The sequence below is a fragment of the Dama dama genome, chromosome 16, assembly GCF_033118175.1.
Source record: "Dama dama isolate Ldn47 chromosome 16, ASM3311817v1, whole genome shotgun sequence".
NCBI classification, from domain to species: Eukaryota; Metazoa; Chordata; class Mammalia; order Artiodactyla; family Cervidae; genus Dama; species Dama dama.
The window spans coordinates 33,041,694-33,066,084 of NC_083696.1; the positions used below are offsets into that span (position 1 = coordinate 33,041,694).

Here is a 24,391-nt window from a genome sequence, read left to right on the forward strand (position 1 = left end):
AGGCAGCACAGAAGGAAGTCTGTGGGGGAGTCTAGAGGGCCAGAGGGAGCCCCCAAAGTACAAAGCTACATTCCTGGGTATGAAGGAGGAGCTACTTTCAGCAGCCAGAACACGGATGCATTTATGTCATGGGAGCTTCAGGAGAGGGGGCTACAGAGAAAGGAATCCCAAAGGTCTCTAGGAAAAATGATCTGTGAATCAACATTGAACACACCCAGGTCCCAAGAGCACAGAGCCACCAGCAAGTACACTTCCCTGCCCTCCATCCCCATGTCCATCCCCTCCACCCAGGCAGCACAAAAGCTTAAGTCTCATTAGCTAGCTCTAGTCCCCACCCCCATGCTGCCAGCCTGCACAAAGAGGGGAGAGAAGACTGACCTTTAAATCAAGTCCAGAGTTGATTTCTAACTCAGAAGCGACATCCTGCTTTACAGTTGAGGTTCCATCTGCAACCTCAAGTGATCCAAGGATTGTCTGTTACTCAACAATGAGCAGAAAAATCTTGCTTGGGTCAGAATTCCATCCCAGACAAGTGATTCTCACCCTTGGCTGCACACTGGGATCACTGGGGAATCTCAAAAATGAAAAATGCCAAAGTCCAAGCCTCATCCTGGAACCACAGAATCAGAATTGCTAGAGATGTGCCCCAGAAATGTGTCTTAAAAAATGAAATAAAATAAAAAAAAAAAACAATTAAAACTCACCCATTAATGTGCAACAAAGAACAGGATGCTACTGTTCTAGTAGACCAAGAAGTGACTAAATAGTAAAGGGACAACGGAAAACCAAGAGGAAATGAAATGAATTTGTCACCAGCTGTGCTCTTCCATGTGCTAGAAAGATAAAAATCACTGTTCTCCAGATGCATTTTGAAGCAGAAAGCTCCTTGTTGTACTTTAAATATAATTCAAAACTGACCAGAGCTGAGTTCAATTCCAAGCATGGGGAGAAATAATCAATGTAATGTTTAGAAAATCTTGAACCCTTTCTCAGTTGCAAGTCAGGTTGCCAGTGATGATCTGGACTGGTACCTGGGTCTTGCTGACATCTAAAGACCTGATAACACCTGATCCTATTCACAGCACCCTGGCTGGGGCTGGTGTTTGGTGTCAGACTCTGTAAGGTTCCAGCACTCTGGAGAGACACACGGGGATCTTTACTTCCAGTCTCACATCCCCAGACCTGTAGATGGCACCCTCTTGGCCTGGCTGATGCTGGCTTGGGGTCTCTCTGCTCCAAGTGGAAAACAGAACGTCTGCCACAACATCCCATGTTTCCACTCCATGCGGTGTGAAAGGCAGTTGGGATGGTCACTAAGTTCAATCAGTCATCCTCTTCCATGCTCACCCATTTTTATATTTTTAGGTGCTTTTCATTTATCTGTTTTTATTCCTGTTTTAATTTCAACATGCTTCCTTCTCTATCTCCAAAAAGAGAGTGAATTCTTAAACAAGGTGACCAGATTTCATGGAAATCTGAGTTCTGAGCTGAATGAGGAACACATGTGACTAAAGACGGACGAGCTGCTGTTTTAATTCGTCTGGATTCATACAGTGATGCAACTGACTTCACAGAAATCCCAGACTGCCTGGTTCCTGGTAAGTCCAGAAACTCGCAGTGTGAACAAAAGGATCTCATCAAAACAACTAGGGGGAAAAGTAGCTGTAAGTTCGTATCATGGAGATTTGTGAGAGCTGAACTTCTTGATCAACTACTGTATGATGACAACAGAAATACTGAAGGACCATAAACTCAAACATGACCTTAAGGTAGAATGTACATTTAGACCAGCAGGGTCTAAATGTATATAGTATTATATATACATATATATAATATTTCCTTTGTAAATTTTTCTTTAGTTTTCAGGGGAGTTAAGAGGGAAAGAAAGCATTTCTAAGAAAAGCCATTATCTGTAGGCTACAAATCGCATAAATATCCACAAAGATTCTATCATACAAGCCAAGTGAGGTCAGTCTCTTAACTGGTCTCACTGGTTTATGGCCCATATGGGCCATTTATATCCACTTTCACCCTGGGCCAAGTCTCTTTCATTTCCACTTTCATTTATTACTCCCTGATAATGGGTCCTTGAGTAAATACTTAAAGTGAAAGAAAAATCAGTCTTTTCTAAAGCCATATTTATTTTAAAGATCTGATAAAAAAAAGAATAAATGGAAAGAAAGAAAAGGAAAGAACATCTTTTAAAAAATATGGCTTAATTTTTGTTGTAGATAAATAAACAATTATTTCCTTTTAAGGGAATACTTGAGAGACTTCGAGCTATTCTTAGACCAGAGAACCACTCTTTCCAATCACTAGCTAAATTAAAACTAACAAAAGCCATCATAAAAATGAGGCCACATGGATGAGTTAAACTGTATCAAATATTGGTATTGTATAGAAATGTTCAAAAGAAAACACATAAAAATCCTATCTAAAATAGAAGCTTCTGGCTTTACACTGACAGAACTGTGCTCATATCAAAGCTTACAAACCACTTCTAAAACTTTTAACTGCCAGACCTTCAACCTGGAATCAAGTTCACCTCCAACAGTTTCAGAAGCCAGTTGTTGGCGAAATTCACATAAATCCTTAAGTTTAGATGAGAATAATGTACCAATGTGACATCAGTTTCTTAGTTTTGACAAAAGTAAGCAGTGCAAGATGTTAGCAACAGGAAAATCAGGTGAGGGGTAGCTGTGAACTCTTGGTACCATCTCTATAACTTTTGGTAGATTAAAAATTATTCACAAATAAAATGTTCATTTAAAAACATACAAAAAGCCACTGTCCCAGAAGCAGAGATTCTGGATTTAACTATAAAGCTGTTATCCCCACAAATGTGCAGGAAGAAAATGAACACAGTAATCTAGCGATTTACTACAGCGAATGTAGCCAAGCAACTAAACTCTCAATTAAGAGGAAGATTTAATGAAACAGACAACAACTGCCAGGGTGTCTGGGTAAGGCATCCAAACATAGCTTGTTTTATGTGCTCCTGAAAGGCTGTTTGTAAATCAAACTTATATAATTCAAATCACATTTTGAGCACACTAAGGAAGCTGGTGCATTTAAAAAGCTGTTGAATAAATACCAGGATAACAGGAAGATGGATTGTGTAACAAGAATTATTGCCTTCTCATTTGGTGAAGGTGGCTTGGCAGCCATCGCCCTTTGTCCACGGGGCTGTCCTGGGAGCCATACTAGTACCTGCTGCCCAATTAGCCCCTGCCCCACTGGCCTCCAACTTTCTATTTTCCCTTCTCTCTGCAAGGCTGGCTTTGTGTGGCTTTGATTAATTCAGAGCTATTATGGTGAGGAATTCTAATCATGAACAGTTCCAATATCCAAACACATGGCTCATCCTCCACAATGGTATCAGGTATTTGGGCAATACGATCAAGCAAGTAAGAATACTTTCACTGAACAAGAGTGTCTGGAGCAAGTAAACACATGATATTGTCCCTGCTGTTACTGGGGCTCCCACTGAAATTCTTCTGCTGACCATGGACTGGATTCCCAATATGAGCCATCCTTTTCCCAATTCAAACCATTGGTCAGATGGGAACTAGTATCACTCTTAGAAAAATAATTCAGGATTCCATCAATGGATGCCTTAACTCAGTCAGCCCAGGTAAACAAAACATTCCACAACACTGGTTTCTCAGCCACAGATGAGGGAGCAGGATTCTGAATCCCAATTGGTTAAAGGGTCAGAAAATATACCTCAAACAGCGCATGAGCCGATCAAATTCAGTTCACCTGCTCACAGATTTGCTTGTATTTTGTCACTGTGGGTACAAAGTCTCATATAACACTTGAGAGAAAAATAGTGTGTGTGTTTTCAGAATATTGTTCAAATTATTCATCCCTATCACCTCCATGGGAGGAGTATGAGGCCCTGCCCTTGGATTGGCCCTGGCCCTACGATTTGCTTTGGCCAATGGCATACAATTTGAAGAAACTGTGCACCAATCCCAAAAGGAGGCCTTATGAAGGCTAGCATTTTTTTTTTTTTTTTTGCTGTCCTCCTGCACTTTGTACTTATCCTAAGAAGTAGATCTCCTGTGTAGATGCTGCTTCTGCACCCTGCACCCCAGAACAAACACATATGCAACAAAATTCCCCTCGCTAATCTACAGGCCCATGAGCAAGATGAAATGTTTGCTTCAAGCCACTGGGTTTGGGAGTGGTTTATTGTACTCATGATGTTGTCAAGAGTTGAGTGATACACACTAGCCCTCTCCAGACGCAAAAACATAAGGTACTCACCATCATCGATTCCAGGCCAGCCCATGAAGTGAGCAGAAATCTGTTTCTCATCCTTCCCATATTCATTCTTGGCTACTAACTTGTAGTCCCCATTGTTCATGTGAGTGGGGTTATCCAGCTGGAGGCAGCCGTGGTACTCCGTATGATTGGTAACATGGATTTTAGTACAGATGTATTTGGACTCATTCAAAATTGCCCCGTTATAGAACCACTGAAGCGCTGGCTTGGGATTGCCTTTCACAGTGAATGGAATGCACCAGTGGTGGTCTGAGGTTGGAGATTCGAGAAATGTGATAGTTGGAGCAACTAAATTGAAAAAGAGAGAGTTAATAGCATCAGAAAGCTCAGAATTCTCCCCATCTCCAAATCTCTGTGTCATAGATAGGGGGGATCTTACTCAACCATTGTTTGGCTTAAGAAAACATATGACCTGCAACTCTGGAATCCATCAATATTTTGTATCATCATCGAGTTTGATTTAACTTTTACAGAGAGCTTCAGAAAGAATCTGCTCTGCCTAAGATCCATGCATCATAGGCATCTTTACATCTATTCAGTGTGAGAATCAACTCCAAACAGATCCCAGTGATTTCTGACAGTGGAAAGGGCTCATCTGAAGTTGACTTTGGTTTCTAACACATATGCCTTGATATTATGGAGATTAATCACCAAAACATTGAGGACCACTATTCTTACAGGGCTGTGCTAAATAATACAATGACAAAAATGACTTTGGAAATCTTGCCTGAAGCCCGGATCACACATAAATTTTCCAAAACAAATAAAACTGGTCAATGCAAAGAATGTTACTCCTGATGTTGACTGATTATTATAAAGTCTGATAAATTGATATATTTTTCACTGATTGTCAATAGTAAATGCCCTTTAAAAGCATCACTTTTCATTATAGTACAGTCCATTTTTGCTAGAATTTCAGATACATCAAAGTTTTGATCCTTTAAATGTCTGAGACCCTATCTAAACCTGAAAAACAAACTAGAGATTATTTTAAAATTAAATATAAAGCACTTTATTCTTAAGGGAAACAAACACTATCAGGTAACATCTTTAAACAGAGTACTTATCCTGAGTGAAGACACTTAAAACCCCTCTTAAGTGGGATTCATGTGGTCCATTTTCATGGGGTCTGACTTTGATAAGTATAAAATTGAGGACTGGAAAAGACCTTTGAGACCTAATAGTATCATTTTTTCAGATGAAAAAACCCAAGTGCTATGAGGTTAAGTGATTTGGCCAAGGTTACTAAGTGAGGAAAATCTGGACCAGAAATCCAGAACTCCTAATGCCCTTCCCTTCATGCCTCACTTCCTGGTTATACATGTTCATCACACAAAGTGGGGAAATCATAGCCTAGCAACTAATACATCTGAGTGGGTCACTGCACAGGATCTCTCAGTTGTTAATATTCCCTATCACTTATTTCGCATTATCTAAACTTTGATAGGCTAGACCAGCTCTCCAGACCAGGGAGTCTACATAGATACTAACCTAAACTGAAAAACATTTGGATTGGAGTGCCCTTATTTGTAGGTCTGTGTGACACAAGGACCACAGTGGGGGAGGGACAATACTTACCTTCCTCCCACCAGCCCAGGTCCCCACATGCCCAGGCCCCACTTCTTCCTGCCACCACACTCTAATATGCTTTTTGTGAGGTGCTGACTTAAGGACATAAAGCTGGAAGCTTGGTTGTACGTGTTTGGGGATGACACTGACTTCAAGATTGGTCAAAATCATCAGAAATTATGAGTCCAGGACCTTCTGGGCATCGAGGTAGTATTGACACTGGCAAAAGGTTGGTGATTTCAATCATTCACTCCAACAGTCACATAAGGAATGTGTGTTATGAGTGAATGCTAATCAGTGTATCAACACCTTGTGTCCACATGTGTACAATGGACATTCATACTTGTGCACACTCGTGTTTTTCTCGGCCAAATCCTAATTTAGAGTAAAACCTCATTAATTTATACCACGGCAGCTCAGAATTTGCAATGATGTGAAGATTATATACTGTTTACTGAATACGTACATCATTCACATTGAATGAGACAATCTGGAGTGTTAAGATATACGTTGCATTGTTTACAATACTGGAAAACAATGTACATATGCTAAAGAAACATTAATATCCTTTATCTTCAGAAGACAGAAACTTAAAGCAATTATAATAATAAAAGTTTTTTGCAGGTAATAATAATTTTCAGCCATTTTAGTAGTATTCCTTCCACTTCCCACAGAAGCTTGATGTCAAACTAATGAGGTTTATTTTTTGTATCGACAATATATTGAGTATGAACAGCCAGCCCAATACTTTAGGTATCACAGCTTTAAAGGTTCATATTGCTTTTATAGAGAACAAAATTTAGAAACTAGTTTATCAAAATTTAAACTACAACTTATTAACAAAAGGAAGATAACCAGCTCAAAATATGTTCTATCAAGAAAAGACAGGATAAGGCACAATAGGACAAGTTTAAGATCAATAAAGAAGCTTAAAGACAACACATGAACAAGAGAGATTAGCAGAAATAGAAGGAATGGAAGGAGCTGGTAACATTTCTTAATTAAGGACGCACAAAACACTGCATATACTTTTTTCACGCACAAAGCAGCAGAGGTCCCCGACCACAAATGCAGGCGTGTCCACGATCTTTTCTATTAAAAACACACGTTGATCTGATTACGTACAATGTACAGTGAGGTTGACAGAATCTTGATCTTCTCCTACAAGATTTTCTGCCACACAAGAGATTTGCTTTCCACTGTCATCAGATGAAATGTTAGTTATCCTTAAGGATCCCTGTGTGTGGCTTGTTTCATTCTACAAATGAATTAACAGACAAAAATAATCTTGATTAGAACTGAACCCAAAAGTGAGAAGATTTGGCATTTCTTCCCCTAACTAGAGAAAATCATCTATAACATTAGAAAAAAAATTCCAGTCTAATGAAGCTTATCAATAAAAGGGGCAACTCAGAAGTTATTCTGTTATCTCTGGATTTCAATGATAAATGTGTGAAGCTGATTTAATCCTTGAATTCCTATCTACCTTCCTCAAAGGGAAAAAACCACAATGAGAGTCACTCACCTTGCTCATGATGAAACAAAAAGCTTACTAGAGACCTACAGACTTTCCAATCTATGAAGTATACATAACTAAAATACAATCTGCATTCGTCTTTGTTTAGTAAGAATAGACAGAAAGTAAATATACAACAAAACTCATTGTAAATCTATGTGGACCTATGAAATATTAAATAATCATCACTAGGTTAACACAATCTCAAGTTCAGAGACATTCTCATCTCTATGAACACACAAACACAAGCCTTACCATGTGCTTGGAAACCAGATTACCGACATCCCAGTACAAATTCGGAACTGGGTCACCTGCAACAGTACAAGATAATGTGATAGACTTTCCCTCCTCCACAGTGAGGTTAGGTGCGGCCAAATTTGCTGATGGCAAACCTATGGAGCAAGGAAAGTAAAGGAAGACATATACAAATAGTTAGGTGCATTATCAAAATAACAGCAACAAGCTAAAAACTCTCTCTGCTTTAAAAATCAATCATTATTTGCTTTCTGAGACTGACTTATGTTGATCTGAAAAAATGCCAAATTGATAAGCTTTACAGATTTGATGAGAGCCAAGAGATAGATGTGCAAAGAGATTTGAAAACAAATTTTGCATGTGTTTCAAAAATATCACTGCAGAATAATCTTTTATTTAAAAAAACCCCACTAGTTTGTAGAACTACATCTTCTGGTTCTTGTTCTGTTTGATAGTTATCAATCCAGTTGTTTGCACACAGTCATTGTATTTGTAGAACATCTTATTTTTCACTCAGTTTTCTCTTCCACTTTTTTTTACAGTCAAGGACAAAAGGGTGGGAGGCATCTACAATTTTTGCATATACCCACTTTTTTCATTAAATAACTCACAAATCTAATCCACTACCAGAACTATATTTTTAAAGAGATAAACTATGATCTTGAAATATAAATTTAAAAAGCAGATGAAGATTCTGAAGCAGTCCAATTACGGAAGTTGGTTTCAAAGCATTTTTCAAAGATAATAAATTTGAACCATACAGCATTAGAATGTTTAAAAGTTATATAAATCATAGTTAAATATTACAGGTATACTTGGTCACCCTATTTATGACATGATGAAAAAGTTGTATAGATCATTATCCCAATGAAAAGCTCTTTTTTGGAAAAACCCTGAGAAATTGTTACCAGATGAAATTCTGCTTATAAATATTTTTTTAATATTTCAAGACAGCTTCATTTTTATACTTTTATATTACAAAAGTCAGCTTTTCTTATTAATGCTATCACTTCATTGAACTATTACACCATTTGGGTGTTTATACTGCTCTTATTCATAGTGTTTTTAACATGAAGGTGGGTCTCAGAATACGTCAGGTCCTGCCAGTCAAGTAAGCCTCTCGCTTGGTATCAGAAACTCAGCTTAGGACTGCATTCACCCCAACAGCTCTGTCCATGGAACTATGACACACCATTAAACTCAGGAGGAACCCACAGGTCAGAAAAGGCAATTCATCTTCAATAGCCGTGAAATTTCAATTAGCCTGCCCACCTAGGGGTTTCTGACCTGCCACCTTCATGATATTATACATAAATCCTTCTCTTAAGACATAGTCCTTACTGACAACACTATTATTATTTATTCCTGAAACCAGACTACAGCAAGATTTACATAGTATACGTCTCATGGTATTCCCACAGTTGGTAAAGGACTTCCCAACAAGATCTGGCTTTCAGTGGCTGGTGTGACATCTTCAGAACCCTTCCTTCTCGTCAGCCTTTAATAGAGAGCAATGTTGAATCTTTCACAAGGTTCCAAACAGCCCCCTAATATCCTGAGCTTGTATTGAGCAATGAAACATATACAAGTGATCAAGAGGCAGTGCAGTTGACTGGAATGAACACTGGGTCAGGAGTCAGAAGCCCTAGACCCTACACCTGGCCCATACTTATGCCATCGGGTGAATCATTTCTCCTCTCTCAATGTGATTTATTCTATATTAAATACACTGTTCAATCAGAAAATTTAGCTAGGATTTTTCCAGCTCTAGAATTTGGTGACAACTTTCATGACAATTAAGCTTCCCAATGTAAGAAGCATGTCATGGCAAGATATTAATATAAGGAATGGGTTTATTTTTAAAAAAATCTTGAAGCCAGTGGTATGATCTAGGTGACTTTTTCCAAATATGCATTTCTTTAAAACAAAAATACACAGCCACACAGTTTGAAAAGTCTATAATTCTACAAAATGTGTTATAAAAAATATTCAAACTATCTCTCAGATCAGGAATAAGACAGTGATGCCCACTTTTGCCACTTTCATTTAACATAGACTTGGAAGTCCTAGCCACAGGAATCACACAAAAATAAATAAATGAAAGATATCTAAATTGAAAAGGGAAAGGAAAACTGTCACTGTTTGAAGACAACATGATATTATACATAGAAAATCCTAAAGACACCACCAAAATACTGGAGCTCATCAATTAATTTAGTAAAGTTGCAGGATACAAAATTAATATACAAAAATCTATTGCATTTCCAGACATTAACAATAAACTATCTGGAAAAGAAACAAAGAAAAAAATTCCATTTACAATTGCACCAAAAAGAATAAAATACCTAAAAATAAATCTAAGAAGGTAAAACAGCTGTACCTGGAAAACTTTAAGACACTGATGAAAGAAATTAAAAACAACACAAACAGATGAAAAGATACATGGTGCTCATGAATTTGAAGAATTAATATTGTTAAAATGACCATAATACCCAAGGTAATCTATAGATTCAGTGCAATTCCTATCAAAACACAAATGGCATTTTCACAAAACTTGTATGGAAAAACAAAGGACCCCAAATAGCTAAAACAATCTTGAGAAAGAACAAAGCTGGAAGTATCATGCTCCCTGATTTCAAACCATATGATAAAGTTACAATAATCAAGAGTATGATGTCTGTGTTTATCACTCATTTGTGCCTGACTCTTTGTGACCCCATAGACTATATAGCCCACCAGGCTCCTCTGTTCATAGAATTCTCCAGGCAAGAATGTTAGAGTGGTTGCCATTCCCTTCTCCAGGGGATCTTCCCAACTCAGGGATCAAACCTGGGTCTCCTGTATGGCAGGCAGATTCTTTACCATCTGAGCCACCAGGGAAGCCCAAAGAGTATGATACTGGCACAAAAACAGACACACTGATCAATGAAACTGAAGAGAGAACCTGGAAATGAATCTATAGTTATATGAACAGTTACTATTTTACAAAGGAAGCAAGAATATATAATGCAGTAAAGACAGTCTCTTCAAAAAATGGTATGAGGAAAACTGAACAGCTACAGTCAAAAGAATCAAAGCTAGACTACTTATTTATACCATGAACAAAAATAAATTCAAAATGAATTAAAGATTTAAATGTAAGACCTAAAACCATAAACTTCCAGAAGAAAACACAGGCAGTATACTCTTTGATATTGGTCTTAGAAAAAAAAATTTTAAGGAAGGGGGGGAAAAAAAAATAAATGTAACTTTGTTGTTGTTGTTTAGTTGGTAAGTCATGCCTGACTCTTAGCAACCCCATGGGCTGTAGCCCGCCAGGATCCTCAGTCTATGAGATTTCCCAGGCTAGAATACTGGAGTGGGTCGCCAGTTCCTTCTCCAGGGGATCGTCTCAAACCAAGGATCAAACGTCTCCTGCATTGGGAGGTGGATTCTCTCTCTTTTTTTGTTAATTAATTATTTTATTTATTTATGTTTTCCTTTCCATTTATTTTTATTAGTTGGAGGCTAATTACTTTAAAATATTGTAGTGGTTTTTGACATACACTGACATGAATCAGCCATGGATTTACATGTGTTCCCCATCCTGATTCCGCCGCTCCCCCCCCACGCCGCCTCCCTCTCCATCCCATCCCTCTGGGTCTTCCCAGTGCACCAGCCCTGAGCACCTGTCTCATGCATCCAACCTGGGCTGGTGATCTGTTTCACCCTTAATAGTATACTTGTTTCAATGCTATCCTCTCAGAACATCCCACCCTCGCCTTCTCCCACAGAGTCCAAAAGTCTGTTCTGTACATCTGTGTCTCTTTTTCTGTTTTGCATATAGGGTTATCATTACCATCTTTTTAAATTCCATATATTATGCATTAGTATACTGTATTGGTCTTTATCTTTCTGGATTACTTCACTCTGTATAATGGGCTCCAGTTTCATCCATCTCATTAGAATGGATTCATGGGCCTGGTGCACTGGGAAGACCCAGAGGAATTGGGTGGAGAGGGAGGTGGGAGGGGGGATCGGGATGGGGAATACGTGTAACTCTATGGCTGATTCATATCAATGTATGACAAAACCCACTGAAATGTTGTGAAGTAATTAGCCTCCAACTAATAAAAATAAAAAAAAAAAAATCACACACACACAAAAAAAGAATGGATTCAAATGAATTCTTTTTAATGGCTGAGTAATAGTCCATAGTGTATATGTACCATAGCTTCCTTATCCATTCATCTGCTGCTGGGCATCTAGGTTGCTTTCGTGTCCTGGCTATTATAAACAGTGCTGCGATGAACATTGGGGTACACGTGTCTCTTTCAGATCTGGTTTCCTCGGTGTGTATGCCCAGGAGTGGGATTGCTGGGTCATATGGCAGTTCTATTTTCACTTTTTTAAGGAATCTTCACACTGTTCTCCATAGTGGCTGTACTAGTTTGCATTCCCACCAACAGTGTAAGAGGGTTCCCTTTTCTCCACATCCTCTCCAGCATTTATTGCTTGTAGACTTTTGGATAGCAGCCATTCTGACTGGCGTGTAATGGTACCTCATTGTGGTTTTGATTTGCATTTCTCTGATAATGAGTGATGTTGAGCACCTTTTCATGTTTGTTAGCCATCTGTATGTCTTCTTTGGAGAAATGTCTGTTTAGATCTTTGGCCCATTTTTTGATTGGGTCATTTATTTTTCTGAATTGAGCTGCACGAGCTGCTTATATATTTTTGAGATTAATCCTTTGTCTGTTTCTTCATTTGCTATTATTTTCTCCCATTCTGAAGGCTGTCTTTTCACCTTACTTATAGTTTCCTTTGTTGTGCAAAAGCTTTTAAGTTTCATTAGGTCCCATTTGTTTATTTTTGCTTTTATTTCCAATATTTTGGGAGGTGTGTTATAGAGGATCTTGCTGTGATTTATGTCAGAGAGTGTTTTGCCTATGTTCTCCTCTAGGAGTTTTATAGTTTCTGGTGTTACATTTAGATCTTTAATCCATTTTGAGTTTATTTTTGCGTATGGTGTTAGAAAGTGTTCTAGTTTCATTCTTTCACAAGTGGTTGACCAGTTTTCTCAGCACCACTTGTTAAAGAGGTTGTCTTTTTTCCATTGTATATTCTTGCCTCCTTTGTCGAAGATAAGGTGTCTGTAGGTATGTGGATTTATCTCTGGGCTTTCTATTTTGTTCCATTGATCTATATTTCTGTCTTTGTGCCAGTACCATACTGTCTTGAAGACTGTGGCTTTGTAGTAGAGCCTAAAGTCAGGCAGGTTGATTCCTCCAGTTCCATTCTTCTTTCTCAAGATTGCTTTGGCTATTCGAGGTTTTTTGTATTTCCATACAAATTGTGAAATTATTTGTTCTAGTTCTGTGAAGAATACCATTGGTCGCTTGATAGCGATTGCACTGAATCTATAGATTGCTTTGGGTAGTATACTCATTTTCACAATATTGATTCTTTCAATCCATGAACACGGTATATTTCTCCATCTATTTGTGTCCTCTTTGATGTCTTTCATCAGTGTTTTATAGTTTTCTATGTATAGGTCTTTTGTTTCTTTAGGTAGATATACTCCTAAGTGTTTTATTCTTTTTGTTGCAATGGTGAATGGTATTGTTTCCTTAATTTCTCTTTCTGTTTTCTCATTGTTAGTGTATAGGGATGCAAGGGATTTCTGTGTGTTAATTTTCTGCTGAGCCACTAGAAAAGCCCAAATTTAACTACAGCAAACTGAAAAAGATTTTGCAAAGCAAAGGATATGATCAGCAAAATGAAAAGTTTCCCTTTGAATGGATAAATATTTGCAAACTCTGTATCTGATAAGGGGTTAATATCTAAAGTATACAAAGAACTCATGTAACTCAATGTAAAAAAGAACCATTTAAAAAATGGGCAGAGGATCTAAACAAACATTTTCCAAAGAAGAACTATAGATGTCCAATGGGCACATGAAAAGTGGTTCAACATCACTAATCAACAGGGTGTAAATCAAAACCACAATGAGATAACACCTCATATTATTCAGAACAGCTACTACCAAAAAGACAACAAATGATAAAAGTTGGCAAAGAATGGAGAAAGGGGAACTCTCATGCACTGTTGGTGGAAACTGAAATTGGTTCAGCCATCACAGAAAAGAGTGTGGAGATTCCCTGGAATTTTTTTAAAAAAGAACTATCATATAATCCAGCAATTTCACTTCTGAGTAATTAATCCAAAGAAAACAAAAACACTAATCAGAAAACATATCTGCACTCTTATGTTCATTTCAGCATTGTTTTTACAATAGCCAACCTAAGTGTTCATCAGTGGATGAAGATGAAGAGGTGCTATATACATACAGTGGAATACTAGCTATATAAAAGAATGAAATCTTGCCATTTGTGACATGATGGATGGACTTAGTCTCATGCTAAGTGAAATAAATCAGACAAACACAAATACTGTATAATTTCACTTATAGGTGGAATCTAAAAACCAAAGCAAATTAAACAAACACAAAAAAACAGATATACGAAACAATCAGATAGTGGCCAGAGGGGAGTGGGGTAGGAGAGGAAAGAAATAGGTGAGGGAAATTAAGAGGTACAAATTTCCAGTTGCAAAATACTGATAGGTTTGAAATGTACAAAAAGGACAGTGTAGGCAATACAGTCAATAATTATGTAATATCTCTGTATGGTAACATAACTAAGGCTGAGCATGGTGATCATTTGAAATGTATAGAATACTGAATCACTATGTTGTACATCTGAAACTAATAGAGTATTGTAGGCTCTTTATACCTGAAAAACACACAAAAAAAGTAAACTTATAGAAAAAGAGATCAGATTTGTGGTTACCAGGTGCTGGGGATGGGTGGAAGGAGTGTGGAAGGAGAGTGAATAAAGCAGTCAAAAGGTACAGGCTTGCAGTTAGAAGTAACTACTAGAGATATAATTTACAACACAAGGAAAAACTGTTTCCATTTCTTTAATTTTGTATCTATATGAGATGATGGATTTTCACTAAACTTACTGTTAAAATCATTTCATGATGTATTTAAATCAAATTGTGCTGTACACCTTAAACTTATACAGTACTGTCTGCCAATCATATCTCAATAAAACTGAGGAAAAATATAACAACTACAAACACAGGGGGAGAAAAGAAAATATTCAAACTACCATGTGAAAAATAGTACCCATATGGCATTATTTCCTGTTCCCCAGAAGCACTCATTTCATCTCTTTTAACTTCCTTTTGGGTATTGATCTCTGTATCACTAAATATTGTGCTTATATTGCTGCTTCTTGGTTTTTCTGTTTTAACATTATCTACTGGCCTCTCACCATGGAAGATGAGAACTAGGCACATGCTCATACAAAAAGACAGCTCTCCTACATGCCCATACCACATTCACACCACTCTATGTTCATATCTTACCATATGCTATGAAGTTTTGTTGTCTCAATGTAAACATGAAGTTTACTATAACTATATAAACCTTACTGACATCTGAAGCACTGTATTAGTTATATTTTATCAAATTTAAGACTGCATCAAATATAGGATGCAGTACTGTGATAAGAACCACTAAGAAAGGGCAAAAATGATGTCAATTTAACTATGATGTAATGCCTTCTCACCACTTACATCTGCATTTAGTGATCAGACTTATTGGGTAACCCATCTGTTTTAAACCTTTCTTTCCTGTATCCTGTCTTTTTTTTTTTAATCTGCTCTATTTATGGGGAAATTTCCTCAGATTTACCTTGCAAGCTTTCTTTTGATATTTTCATTTCTGTCATACTTATAGTTTCCAAGGCTTGTTGTTGTTGTTCCTGAATGGTCTGCTATTATTTAACACTCTTGTGTTTATTTCATGGAAGCAAGAAGACATTCTAATCCCTAGTATCTATGAGACATTAATGATAATTTCTTATGAATTTTTCTTCTGTCTAAATCAACTTTGTTTCTCACAACTTTTTCTTTCTTTGGATGTTTTGTATCTGCCTTTAATATAAGCTTTTCTCAAACAGTTTGTGATCTTTGGCTAGTCTTTAAACTTTAAGAATGGGGCACTAGAATCATTACATATTAACTGCCAGTATCATTGCAGAGTTTCACTATTATCGGCCTCTTTAATGGATACCACCTGGAATCAGTATCCTTAAATCCTTCTCCGGATGGTATTGGTCAGATTATGCAGATAATGCTCTTCCAATGTCCTGTTCAGAAGAGGAAGAAAAGTAGAAATACAGGTTTCTCTGGCTTCCCTGGTAGTTCTACTGATAAAGAATCCACCTGCAATGAAGGAGATCCCAGCTTGATTCCTGGGACAGGAAGATCCCCTGGAGAAGGGATAGGCTACCCAAAACTCCAGTATTCTTGGGCTTTCCTGGTGGCTCAGGCAGTAAATAATCTGCCCAAAGTGCAGAAAACCTGTGTTCGATCCCTGGGTTGGGAAGATCCCCTGGAGAAGGAGATGGCAATACACTCCAGTATACTTGCCTGGAGAATCCTCATGGATAGAGGAACCTGGGTTTGCAAAGAGTCAGACATGACTGAACGACTAAGCACTGGCTATTTGAAAACAGAACTTTCCTATGAAACCTTTTGAAAGCCGAAATGACATAAAGCAAAGAAGCAGTAACCTTAGCACAGAATAAATCAAGATAAAGCATAGATTCTCACAGACACAGCTCAAAGCTATAGTGACTTGATGAGACGCTGAGTGTAGTTCCCAGGAAGGAGCTTGGTGGTGCTACTCCCACTGCTCAGGGTGCCCGCTGCCTCTTAACAGCTCCATGAAAAACAAATGCTGAATGCCACTTTTGCTCTTCACCTTGCTTTGTACAAGCAAAAATCCTCTTCAGATTTCTTTTAGAAAAGCAAAGTGGTGTAAAGCAAACAGCTGTATGTAAAGCCATCATTCTATGACTCTCACAGCCTCAACTCCACTTGGAGTTCCTCATGATCTTTGTTATATCCTTTTTAGAAAATAAACTTCTAGTCCATATACACCTTGGATGTATGGGGCAAAAATCTTTCAACCACTCTCCTGTATTCAGTGTTACACTGAACTCTTCACTTCCTGAGCCTGGTAGAAATTCTGCAATATAAACTAAGTTCTCCTCTTGGCTTTCCCCATTGCTAACTTGGTAACCAGTATTTTCAGCCTTCACTCAGTTACTAGTCATCCATCTACTTCCCAGTTTGCAACTGCAAAACCACAAAGGTTTGCTGACTTCTCTCCCATTTCTTGTATTTATAGATTAATCTGCTGAGTCTGGAAAAACTCCAGAGCCAGGGCTTGCCATGGTGCTTGTTCTTGAGGTCTGAGCTCCTCACTAGCTGGCTCCATCAACAGACACCTTTCCTGGCACCTCAAACATAAACCAGTGGTGTAAACCTCTTACCTTTTACAAATGTATCTAACAGTGTGGAAATTTCAAGCACAAAAGAGGTTAAAATAAAGATTCTCAGCAGAGAATGCTACTATGCTGTTTCCCTGTAAAATCTACTATGTTTTTTTTTCCTTCAAGTCGAAATTTCCATGATTAACAGTTCTAAAAATGTTTGCTTAATTATAGTACTAGCAATAATGTTTATTGTGCATTCACTGTACTAGGAAGTCTTGTCTAGTATTTTATATTTTTGTTTAATTTAATTATTACAACCAAACTTGAAGTATTTATTCTCATTCAATTAATAAAGAATGTGAGTTTTGGAAAAGTCAAAAACCTCTTCCAAAGTTGCCTAAGTACCTGGGATTTGAACTCAAGACAAAGGTGTTCACCATATAACACACTATCTTCCCAGACTGCATATATCCATTTTAGCACAGACTATAAATACCAATACATATCCATAATCTGGGAATTTGGTTCATTTAAAAAATACTTATACGTCTATTTGTGAAGGAAGAGTGAATCTCCTTTATTTACAGAGAAATTGTATCACCCTGTCATAGCAGTTTCCAAAGGAATCTGTGAAAAATTGGCCAAGTCTAGATCTTTTAAATGTAAAGTCTTCCACAAATGAGTAAGCATCTGACTCACGTTAATTCTACAGCATTAATATGCTGGCCAAAGACTCAATAATGGAAAAAACAATCTGTACTTGAAATATCACTTGAGGTTTAATTAGCACAATAAAAATGAATTGGGAAGCATGAATAGCCAAGGCAGGATAAACCATTTGCCAGGCACTACTTCCTGGCTTAATAAGATTTGAAATGAGCACAAGTACAGAGCAAAGCTCAGCAATGCCTCCAAGAGCCTCCAGCGCTACAGTAATGGGATCCTGATTTAAGTTTCAGGGCTGTCTTCTTTGCACTCTGAGAAACCTCACTAGAGATACGAGATGACCAGCTGTCTGGACATATAGGCAGCTCTGAGGCCTGGAAGAGCCCAGAAAAGGAGGCAGCTCATCAATGTATTGGTTAAGGCCCTGGACAGACAGATGTCAGTGAGAACCAGACTCACTCATTAGCTGTTTATTCATAATACTTGGTAAGCTTTCATTTCATCATCTAGAAATAGGGATACTGATGACACCTACTTTCTAGAGCTTTTAGGATGGCTAATAAGATACTATGGAAAATATTCCAGATAAAGTCTAATGCATACAAAGCCCTTAGTAAGTATTAGCTATTACTGTTATTACTGGAGAGGTGGCAAGAATACACTGAAAAACTATACAAAAAAGATTTTCATGACCCAGATAATCATGATGGTGTGATCACTCACCTAGACCCAGACATCCTGGAATGTGAAGTCAAGTGGGCCTTAGGAAGCATCACTATGAACAAAGCTAGTGGAGGTGATGGAATTCCAGTTGAGCTATTTCAAATTCTGAAAGATGATGCTGTGAAAGTGCTACACTCAATATGCCAGCAAATCTGGAAAACTCAGCAGTGGCCACAGGACTTGAAAAGGTCAGTTTTCATTCCAATCCCAAAGAAAGGCAATGCCAAAGAATGTGCAAACTACCACACAATTGCACTCATCTCACACACTAGCAAAGTATTGCTCAAAATTCTCCAAGTCAGGCTTCGACAGTACGTGAACCATGAACTTCCATATGTTCAAGCTGGATTTTAAAAAGGCAGAGAAACCAGAGATCAAATTGCCAACATGCATTGGATCATTGAAAAAGCAAGATAGGTCCAGAAAAACATCTACTTCTGCTTTATTGACTATGCCAAAGCCATTGACTGTGTGGATCACAACTAACTGGAAAATTTTGAAAGAGATGGGAATACCAGACCACGTGACCTGCCTCCTGAGAAATCTGTATGCAGGTCAAGAAGCAACAGTTAGAACTGCACATGGAACAACAGACCGGTTCCAAATATGGAAAGGAGTACGTCAAGGCTGTATAGTGTCACCCTGCTTATTTAACTTATATGCAGAGTACATCATGAGAAATGCTGGAGAGGGTGAAGCACAAGCTGGAATCAAGATTGCCGGGAGAAATATTGATAAACTCAGATACGCAGATAACACCACCGTTATGGCAGAAACTTAAGAACTAAAGAGTCTCTTGACGAAAGTGAAAGAGGAGAAAGAGCTGGTTTAAAACTAAACATTCAGAAAACTCAGATCATGGCATCTGGTCCCATCACTTCATAGCAAATAGATGGGGAAACAGTGAAAACAGTGAGAGACTTTACCATTTTGGGCTCCAAAATCACTGCAGATGGTGACTGCAGCCATGAAATTAAAAAACACTTGCTCCTTGGAAGAAAAGTTATGACTAACCTAGACATCTTATTAAAAAACAGAGACATTACTTTGTCAACAAAGGTCCGTCTAGTCAAAGCTATGGTTTTTCAGTAGTCATGTATGAATGTAAGAGTTGGACTATAACGAAAGCTGAGCACCAAAGAATTGATGCTTTTGAACTGTGCTGTTGGAGAAGACTCTTGAGAGTCCCTTGGACTGCAAGGAGATCCAACGAGTCCATCCTAAAGGAGATCAGTCCTGAATATTCATTGGAAGGACTGATGCTGAAACTGAAACTCCAATACTTTGGCCGCCTGATGCAAAGAATTGACTCATTTGAAAAGGCCCTGATGCTGGGAAAGATTGAAGGCAGGAGGAGAAAGTGATGACAGAGGATGAGATGGCTGGATGGTATCACCGACTCAATGGACACGAGTTTGAGAAAACTCCAGGAGTTGATGATGGACAGGGAGGCCTGGCGTGCTGCAGTCCATGGTGTTGCAAAGAGTCGGACTCGAGTGAGTGCCTGAACTGAACTGATTTACTGTTACTGGGCTTCCCCAATGGCTCAGTGGACAAAGAACCTGTCTGTAATGTGGAAGATATAGATGTGGGTTTGATCCCTGGGTCAGGAAGATCCCTGGCTGGGAGGAGAAAATGGCAACCCGCCCCAGTATTCTCCAGAAAAATCCCATAGACAGAGGAGCCTGGGCTATAGTCCAAAGAGTCACAGAGTCAGACAGGACTGAGTGACTAAGCAAGCAAGCAAGCAAGATTACTGTTATTACCAACATTAATATGAATATTTAGCTTTAATTGGTACATCTGGATTTAAAGATGTGCATATCTTACATTTTGTCAGATTTCTTCAAATAAAAATAACAAAGCCATAGCATGATATCACAAAGAAATGAAATGTACTCAAACAATCATGGGGGCTATAAGATCAATGGAAGTTAAATGGTTCTTTTAAAGCAGGATTTCTTAGCTTTTAATATACTAATGTGCATAGTGAACATCAGAGTTACAGAATTTTCTATAGTTCTTTATTTCTTTAATCTTGGGTTATTTTTTCATACACAGAGCATCTCAAGGACTTAAGAGGTGCACAGAATGTAGGGTGGGGAAAGTTTGGTGGACTAGATGTTGACTCAAGCTCCTGTCAGGGTTACGAATAAATAATTGTACAAGCAAAAATCCAAGACCCACGTCTAAACCCTTGCTGCTCAAAGTATAGTGTAGGGAACAAGATATTTGTTAGAATGTAGACTCTCAGACCCCAACTCATACCTGCTCGAAAAGAAGCAAGTTGGTGGGGCGAGGGGAGGTGGTGGTGCTGCATTGCTTGGCAGGCAGGATTTAAGTTTCCTGACCAGGGATTGGACCCATGCCCCCTGCAATGGAAGCATGGAGTCCTCGCCCCTGGACCACCAGGGAAGTCCCAAGAAGCAATTTTTTTAACAAGAACTGCTGGTGATTCACATGCACATTAAAGCAGCTTGGGAAGCACAGATCTAAAGAAAGTCAGCCTTTTCACTGGATAGCTGATGATTTTCTGCTGAGGTCTGCTAGCTGGTATGTCCTTTCAGCCACATCCAGGTCAACAACCATTGACACTGCTTCATATGCTGGTGCACACTTCTTGAAAGTTGATGATATTGACTAGATCACTAATTCAAAGTATGTGTGTTTTCAATTCTTAATAATTGAGGAAAACTAACTTCTACACCTTTTGAAATATCAACTCAACTTTGCAATAAATGAGATGGGTCAAGTTTGGGTTTTAATTTCAATATCCTTCTGCAGGTCTGGATTATGTTCTTTTCCACCTCATTTTAGTGAGCCTGAGCTCTGTTCATTTCTTATTAGATCATCACTCCATGGGTATAAAAATATTCAAGTAAATTATGATTTTTGCCTGCTGTTTGTCTTCTCTCCACTCACTTTCTATCTTCTTGGCATATCTTCCTATTTTTGTGTCCCCTAAGCATATATATTTCACTGCCAGGAATGAAGCCAAAATGAGCCTGACCTATTTAGAAGTGGCTGCTTTACACCTGGTTGCAAAAATGACAGAAAATTAGCAAAGTGACTTTCCAAGCTCAAATGAGAAGCTGTGCTTCTAGGCTTCTGTGAGCTGTCATGACAGTGACAGCAACCACAAAACTTCTAAAAACAAAAATCTGAACAGCTGCTGACAGCTTAGAAAAAACAGCTTTATTTGCCTTCTAAGAAGATAAAGAAAAGCAACGGTCCACTGTGTGGCTGGCTGTATTTTAGTGGATAAAAACCAGTCTCTAATAAAAGGAAGCAAAGCAGTAAACTAGACTTTGTAAATGTTTTTCAGAAAAAAAATATCAACCCAGCTAAGATGCTAGGGAAATAAAGTTGTTTACCAATCTAAATTATACATGGAGTATTAATATAGCATTTCATCTTCTGTGAATGCTAACAATGCTGAATTACTATCAGTCTGTTTTCCTGGTTTAAAACAAACAAAAGGAGTATATACATATATGCTAAAGAAATATGCATACTATAAATTATAGTAGAAACAAAAGTAAACAAAAAATAAATCATTAACATCAGTTTACCTCAAGGAAACAGGCCTCTCTTCCTGGACACCTGTGACCCAACCTTTCACAACATAGATAATATTTTGTTGATGTAACATAAGGAGGTTCTACACTAAAAGTCCAAAGGTTGGTAAAGTGGAAAATTGAAATTGTCATTACAAATAATGAAAAAATCAAAGGCAAACCTAATTTCAATCCATGGGACCATTAAGGGTGTCTTATATGATAACTACACAGACAGTCAACCCTCAACTGGAATTATCAGCTTTTATTCACTGTGGTTATTTAACATATATGCAGAGTACATCATGCAAAATACCAGGCTGGATGAAGCACAAGCTGGAATCAAGATTGCCAGGAGAAATATCAATACCCTCAGATATGCAGATGACACCACCCTTATGGCATAAAGTGAAGAGGAACTAAAAAGCCTCTTGATGAAGGTGAAAGAGGAGAGTGAAAAAGCTGGCTGAAAACTCAACATGCAAAAAATGAAGATCATGGCATCTGGTCCATCACTTCACGGCAAATAGGTGGGGGAAAAAAGGAAACGGTGACAGACTTTACTTTCTTGGGCTCAAAAATCACTGCAGACGGTGACTGCAGCCATGAAATTACAAGATGCTTGCTCCTTGGAAGAAAAGCTATGACCAACCTAGACAGCATATTAAAAAGTAGAGATATTACATTGCCTACAAAGGCCTATATAGTCAAAGCTATGGTTTTTCCAGCAGTTATGTATGGATGTGAAAGATGGACCAGTAAGAAGGCTGAGCACCAAAGAATTGATGCTTTTGAACTGTGGTGTTGGAGAAGACTCTTGAGAGTCCCTTGGACTGCAGGGAGATCAAACCAGTCAATTCTAAAGGAAACCACTCCTGAATATTCATTGGAAGAACTGATGCTGAAGCTGGAGCTCCAATACTTTGGTCACCTGATGCAAAGAGCCTACTCATTAGAAAAGACCCTGATGCTGGGAAAGATTGAAGGCAGGAGAAAGGGATGACAGAGGATGAGATGGTTGGATGGCATCACAGACTCAATGGACATGAGTTTGAGCAAGCTCCAGGAGTTGGTGATAGACAGGGAAACCTAGCATACTACAGTCCATGGGGCCACAAAGTGTCAGACACGACTGAGCAAGTGAACAACAATTCACTGTGGGGCCAGCATGTTCTATGGTAACTAGTTACCAGTAAAATAGGTTGAGGGCTTTGACCCAAAAGAATACTGCCTTTTAAATACATCTGTTGCCTGCTCAGAACCAAGCATTTCATCCACTACTAACACCTCCTGAAGACACTCTCTTCCAGAGATTTAAATCATAATTACAGTACAAAAAAAAAAAAAATTACAATATAAAGCATGCTGTTTTTTAATAATTCCATCCAGCCAGGGGAAAAGACAGAAAGGTTTGTACTGCAAAACTAATTACTGAAGATCAACAAAATGTACAGGAACTAAGTACAAGAATTTAGAATATATAGTGTTATAAATAATGTCATTGAAAAACACTAAAAAAAGTAGCCAGAACACTTCTATGTGGAGTAATAAATCAGCACAGTCTGGAATAAGAACCATTCTTCACTAGCACTTGTGTGATTCAGTTTCTGTCTTCAGAACTACTGCTCATAATACCCCCTTTCTTCTGATTAATGTGGAAATTTTGCATGAATATGTTTTGTTGCCTTGTAATTAATAGTTTTCCTAAGGTTAAAAGGGACTTGGTGGAGAAACAGACCACAACATGTTTCACAGCATGAATAAATTTACAGTAATTCACGGCAGGAGGGGCTGTTAGAAAAATATTGTGAGACATTTCAACTGTGCTGTGAATAGGAACGAGAACTGTGCAGTTCAACTTCCCAGCCTTGCCTACTGAGCTCACTCAATCACTAAGGGCAGAAGAGAAAGAAGAAAGGATATTCGTCCAAAATGCAAAAATGACAAAACACTTCAATGGGAACTGCAAAGTGCTAAAATATGGAATAATTTGGCTGGAAAAATATAAATGTTTTAAGTCATCTCTAATTAACTGACATATCTGGAATATTATATCCAAAATCTAGTCCAATCTGATCATTAATATAATGCAGTTCATGCATTTATTAATTGATCAATTCAGCAGACACTAATCAAGTGACTGTTATGTTCAAGGGATACATCAGGCACCATGGAGGATGTGTTTTTGTTTATTAAATGGAGCAAATTTGGGGACTTACCTGGTGGTCCAGTGGTTGAGAGTGTGCCTGCCAAGGCAGGGACACAGGTCCCATCCCTGGTCCAGGAACTAAGATCCCATATGCTGCAGGGCAACTAGGCCCATTATCTGCTGAGCTGGAGCTCTAGGGCCCATGAACCACAGCTACTGAAGCCCCTGCACCCAGAGCTTGTGCTTTGCAACAAGAGAAGCCACCACAGTGAGAAGCCCACGAGCTGCAACGCAGAGGAGCCCTCGATGCCAACAACTACAGAAAAAGCCCTCA

General features: G+C 38.3%; 1 protein-coding gene across 3 annotated transcripts in view; it reads right to left on the minus strand.

Annotated features, from left to right (window-relative positions):
• The window catches only part of NTRK2 (neurotrophic receptor tyrosine kinase 2), a 382,689-nt gene that overhangs the window by 308,744 nt on the left and 49,554 nt on the right, over positions 1-24,391 (minus strand). For all 3 annotated transcript variants that reach the window (XM_061163735.1, XM_061163736.1, XM_061163737.1), the window contains exons 7-9: positions 7,631-7,767; positions 6,985-7,117; positions 4,273-4,578 (exon numbers count right to left, since the gene is read on the minus strand). In XM_061163735.1, the coding sequence (XP_061019718.1) occupies positions 4,273-4,578; positions 6,985-7,117; positions 7,631-7,767 (576 nt within the window). The remainder of the gene's footprint in view (positions 1-4,272; positions 4,579-6,984; positions 7,118-7,630; positions 7,768-24,391) is intronic.